At 42.1% G+C, this 6,042-nt stretch overlaps 1 protein-coding gene across 1 annotated transcript; it reads left to right on the top strand.

Annotated features, from left to right (window-relative positions):
* Nucleotides 1-1,644: 1,644 nt before the first annotated feature.
* On the top strand, nt 1,645-5,493 carry DPPA3 (developmental pluripotency associated 3; the record flags this gene model as incomplete). The annotated part of the gene is made up of 4 exons (XM_082666216.1): nt 1,645-1,726; nt 3,802-4,037; nt 4,420-4,458; nt 5,356-5,493. 4 exons carry the CDS (start codon nt 1,645-1,647, stop codon nt 5,491-5,493), a joined length of 495 nt encoding a protein of 164 aa, XP_082522342.1.
* Nucleotides 5,494-6,042: the final 549 nt, after the last annotated feature.

Here is a 6,042-nt window from a genome sequence, read left to right as displayed (position 1 = left end):
TATTTTATATTGGAGTATAGCCGATTAACAATGTTGTGATAGTTTCAGGTGCACAGCAAAGCGACCCAGCCATACATATACATGTATCCATTCTAACCCCAAACTCCTCTCCCATCCAGACTGCCACATAACATTGAGCAGAGTTCCCTGCGCTATACAGTAGATCCTTGTTGGTTATCCATTTTAAATATAGCAGTGTCTCACCTTTTTCTTAAACCTGGATTTCTTGAGCGAGAGTCTATGTGGGCCCTTTTCACAATCTCACCTCTTAATCTGATTTTTGCCCTCACTTCTCCAAGGGCTCTCTGAGACTGCTGTAGGAGAGGTCACCTGCCCCAAAGGGCATACAGCCGAGAGCAGAACCAAAGGAGTAGAACTTGCAGTCAGGAGTGCCAGAAAGAGTTGCTGCTACCGTTCTGAGCACAGGTGGAATCACTGGGGGGTGGCGACGACTTGTTAAGACAAGGACTGCTGGGCCCCAGTCTTTAATTCACTAGGTCTGGGTTGGAGTTCAACCATTTCTAATCATATCTAACAAGTTACCAGGTGCCGCTGATGCTGCCCGTCTTCAGGGCACACCTTTGACAACCCCTTAAATAAAGTGTTGTGACCTGACACGCATCTACAGCTACCCCTCATGCCCTACAAAAGTAGTTATTGATCCACACTTCAACTTTTGCTCTTTACGACAAACAAACAAGATTGCTTTTGGTATTTCTTCATAGTTTCCAGCTACGGGGGAGATGGGGAGGTTGCACATTGAATAGGAGACAGTAAAAAAGAAGAGTGGGGCTGCTGAGGACCTTCTCTCCCACCCTCAGCAGTTAATGTTAGGGCTCTTTGCCAGAATTCAATACAAGTTTATTTTGGGGGGTGGAGGAGGGGTGGGGGGGTAGCAATTTATAGATGTAGTTAATGTCAGTTGCTCACCAATCTTAAAGGCAATGAAATTGATAGTCTAGAAAACAAACTAAAATTAGATCCAAAATACACATTCATAAAATACCAAGTTTTAAACAGTTTATAACGGATCCTTTACTTCTCCTCTCCTTTGCCTTACTAGCATCCAAAGGTTTAAGATGAGTCAGGCAAAGAAAACTAAGGAAACCTGCCATTAACTTAATTGGGAGTTAATTTGCAGTTGGAGGGAAACTGCCCTCTCCTCCCTGTACTAGAACACTTAAAGCCCAGTTCACAAACCAGTAGCCATCTCCCGAAGTAGAGTTGGGGGGAAAAGAAGGATTTTTAAGGCAACCTCGGGAAGACACAACCACAGAGGCTCTTTATAAAATTTCCAGCCTACTTGACAGAGGGCATGATTATTTTAATACAGAGCAGATGAAGAATTATCCTATTAGTCCACTAATTGGACGACGCCCACCAACTTGCCTTATCCTTTTACTCATTAGTCATTTACATTAAAACAGGCTGGCTGATTGGCTTATCTGTAGTTTTTAAGAGGAAACACGACCTAGACTTTTACGTTGGATTCTTCTCTCACCACGGTGTTAGCTTGGATTTTTCTCCCTCTTTCTTAGCCCTATAGTTCTCCCAGGCTACTTTGTAGCAATTTGAGTCTAAGGCATCACCTTCCACTGGAACCCAAAGGTCTAGGAGAAGCTTCAAGCTGTGACAAGACTCCCAATGGATTCATCTGAGGTTAACCCAACCTGGACCCTGGAGTCTCCTCAAATGTCCATCGATGAAAATTCCCAAGCAATTCCAGGTAAGCCAGACTTACCTGGGGTTCAGAAAGGTAAGAGGCTGCCTTCCTTTCTGTTATACTGACTTCAGTCTTTTACAGAGAAATGCAGTTAAGTAAACCTCTTCAGAGCGAGGAGAGCCAGGGAGTGTAGGGCCCTCCTCTAAAGAGAGGAGAAAGAAAGAGAGAAAGAGAAAGAAAAAAGAAAGGCAGGAAAAGAGGAGAAAAGCGGGAGGGGTGTGGAGCTGCATTGTTTGCTTACTATGCTCAGGAGTCTGTCAACCTTTTAAGGACATTTTCTGGGGAAGAGCAATCAGTTCTAGACGGTGGCTCACAGCGTCTTGTGCGATCAGTATTTCCATCAGCAATAGATTCCAATCAGGAATTGTAAAGGGAAAAGAATACAGGCAACCTAAACTTCGATTTGACCTAAAGGTTTTCTTAATTTCACCAACATTTCTGGGCTTGGCTTTCCAGCTGAATTTACGCTTTGGGAATGTTAATAAAGAGGGAAATGGCTTTTCAGAGGAAATTGAAGGAAGAGGCGAGTTTGTAAAAGCCAGTGAGTGTGCTCTGTAATGTAAATAAGTAGTAGTAAGACTTACGATGGAGAGCTTAAGAAACCGTGCTCCAGGAATACTGCTAATTAGGTTCCCTGCCTTCCAGGGTTCTTCCCAAATCATCTCTCCTTGGAGCCGCACACACGATCCCAGGCGTGGCCTCCCAGGCTTGGCCTCCCATGAAATCTTATTACCCTAACCTCGGGCGGGGAATGGGTGGTGTAGGGTGGCCGCAGACGACCTGGAGCCAACCAACACCCTCTGGGCAGCTAGGAAGTTGGGTGGGTCCTCGCTGGCATTATATTCTGCCCTCTGCCTCCGAGATCTAAACTGCCTCCCCTGCATCTTGAGGATAAGAACCCTGGTCAAAGGGAAAAACATTAATGAAGAGTATATAATACCGCCAGTTTCTCCCATTCCTTGAATCTGCCTTAGTGGAATCTTTATTTCCATGTGCATAAGTCCCAAGAAGTTGAATGGATCCTGACTCAATATCTAATACTCTCACGTACAGGGAAATTAATGCTAACTGCCTTGTTGTATGAGATGTTTATGAAATTTACATGATTGTTCAGATGGGAAGAGGCAAGAGTGGGTGGGTGTTTTTGTTTTTGTTTTGTTGGCTGCTCTGTGCAGGGGAAGGATCTTAGTTCCCCGACAGGGATGGAACTAGTGTCCCCTGCACTGGGAGCGCAGCGCTTTCATCACTGAACCCCACCCCACCCCACCCTGGGGAAGCCCCAAGAGTGAATGATTTCTCAAAATACTGCGTTTGAGTGGAAAGATCTAGCAGCATGAAAAAGCTGGGTAGAACTGGTGAGGGTAACAGCCACTTTGACATACTAGCTAAGGATAGGGGATTTGGGGAGAGGCTGTTATATTTGGGGTTTCTTTGTCTATTTCATAGATGTAGTTCATTTTCCAGGAAAAAAAACAGGTTTGTTTGTAATTTATAAAGGTGAACTGCTGGAACTTGTTACACTGAAACACTTTGACTTGCATTAGTGCTTTATGTCGCTGCATTTATATTAAAAATCACACAAATGAACATGGAAAAACTGTCAATACCTGGTTTCTGTTCCACGTTTTTCCACTTGGAATCATACTTAAGTACCTTTTGACCCCATGGGAAAACATCTACCATTCAGAACTACCCATAACGGGAAGAAACCACTTTTTTTTTTTCCCTTTTGCCACACCCCAGGGCATGTGGGATTTTAGTTCCCTGACCAGGGCTCTAACTGCGCCCCCTGCATTGGAAGCCCGGAGTCTTAACCACTGGACCACCGGGGAAGTCCCATAAAGAAAACAACTTTTTATTGTGAGAAGTGTTTCCCATTACAGTGGATTTTTAGGCTGCTCTCAGGGCATGCGGCATGCTAGTTAATGCCCGAGGTATCTGGGATCTTCACCCTGAGGAAACTTCCAGTGTCCGTTGTTGAGCTGCTTAAGAGCAGACCTAGTTTGAGCAAGAGATAAGTGGCTTCTGGATATTGCACTTCGCACTAATGGATCTTAAACTTTCCTTTTTTCTTTCAGTTGCCTCTGAACCTATGTCTGAAGTGTTAATAAAGGACCTCAGTAGATTGACGCTCAACCCTAGCATCCAATTGCCATTCATTCTACCAGAATGTCTACCTCAACCAACTGGGCGGTTACTTGGTGAAAACATACCCTATAGGAGAGGGGTGAGGACCGTGTTAACCGATCGGAGAGAGAAGATGGAACGGCTGATTCAATCCATTAAAAAACGCTACGGCAAAGGAGTTCCTCGGGTGAGTTTCTGTGGTCTGGGTAGGCAGCACTGCCCCACTCTAGGGGTTGGGGGGCACTCACGTAAGTCAAGATGTAAATAGTGATGGGGTGGCAGGGAGGATTCCCCAGTGGTCCAGTGGTTAAGACTCCAAGCGCCCGCTTCCACTGCAGGGGGCAAGGGTTCGATCCCCGGTGGGGGACCGTGGGCCCTCCAAAAAATTAAATAATATAAATAGCAACGAGCAGCAGTGGTCACTCATCCACTGTACTCATGAGTGCGGGGTGTGAATAACACTTAGGGTTTTAAGACTCACCAACTCTTCTTATGTTAGATGGGTAGCATTAGTAATCCAAATTTTCCTTGATCGTTTGTAATATATGTATTTTTTTCTTCCCACGAAGTCTGACTCTGAAAGAGAACCATGGCAGAATGATGTTGAGGTAACTAGAAGTTCCCTTACTATACAAGTGGGTGGGTATGTGGTTTGGGGAGGGAGGAGGAAAGGCAAATTGGCTTGGACTTTCTCAATCCTCAGAAACTCTGGAGCAATCAGTTCATATTTGTGCTTTTTTAAAAAAATATATAAAGTCATATTTTCAAGCAGTTTTAGGTTTCCAGCAAAATTAAGCAGAAAGAACATATACTTCCTGAACCCACCCATTCATAGCCTACTCTGCTGTCAACATCTTCCAGTTACGTGGTGTTACAGTGATGAACCTACATTGACACATTATTATCACCTAAAGTCTGTAGTTTCCATGAAGGTTCACTCTTGATGTTGTGCTGGTACTTTTTCACCTGCTGTCACAAACATGATATTCAATACCATGTAGTAAGAGGGCAAACACCTGAGCACAGAGTGTCCAGCAGCTGGTTAAGTGTCTCACGTTTAAGGTATTCAGAGAACTGACACTAGGTATATATTGATATATATGCATGTATGTGTGTGTGTGTGTGTGTGTGTGTGTAATTTTCCTTTTAAATTGAAGTATAGTTGAGATATATATATATAGTATTATAAATTACAGGTGTATGACAGAGTGATTCCGTTTTTAAAGGTTATACTCCATTTATAGTTGTACAGGAATATATTATTGACTGACAGTCAGTAGCTGTTAGCATTACAAAATGGCCATCTGGTATTCTTTGGCAGCCATACATTTCGATCCATTTTTCCCAAAGTTTTTTGGTTTTGACCTTTTTTTTAGTGTTCCATATTCCAAAGTCTCTTCTAATAACCAACATTAGATTTGAGGGTTGTTAACGTCTCTTTGGTGTACAAGTACTTTTTTATTTTAAATTATTAACCAATTAATCCAATTCATTCTTTTTTCCAGACTCAATCAAGAGGGCAAAGATTTAGATGTAGCTGTCGTTTTTGCCGGTTTCATAGAGATCCTTCTGAGGATAATTATGAGAATTATTACAACAATAAGTATTACAGTAATTATGACACGGAGTCGAAGGAACCATAAACCTTATTCTTGTACTATTTTTTCGTCCTGGTAATTTTAGGATCATTATGAAGCTTGGGAAAGATTGTGTACCAATATTTTGATAACCTATAAGTTCTGTGTTGTCTTTTTTTCTTGCATCTCTTTTCTACCTTAATACAGTAACTTATAAGGAATCTATGTAGCTTGCATTTGAATGACTTGAATATATTTTAGTTCCACTTTGTGAAACAAATTAACTTGTGTGGAAGGAAAGTGAAGAATATAACATTGGGTGGCTTGGCCACAGCATTGTTAGAACAGCACGCTGAATTGCAATAAAAATGTTTGATGTGCTGTTTCAATTTTCAGTAGCAAAAAAATGTGTTTATAGAGGATCTTATTAAAATTTGAGACTTATTTGAGTACCTTTTAAAAAATTCTTATTTTAGACTTGTTTTTGCTGGCTATGTATTAAATGAGTAATACTTTTTCCCCATCACATTCCCAGGGTGTAAATATCTGGCATTCTAATATTTTGTGATATTGTCCTGTTGGGAAGGAAGTTTATACATTTGGGTAAGGTTAGAA

The sequence above is a fragment of the Grampus griseus genome (assembly GCF_964374135.1).
Source record: "Grampus griseus genome assembly, chromosome: 11".
NCBI lineage: Eukaryota > Metazoa > Chordata > Mammalia > Artiodactyla > Delphinidae > Grampus > Grampus griseus.
Note: the sequence above shows the minus strand (reverse complement) of the source record. Positions and strands in the feature narration are given on the sequence as shown.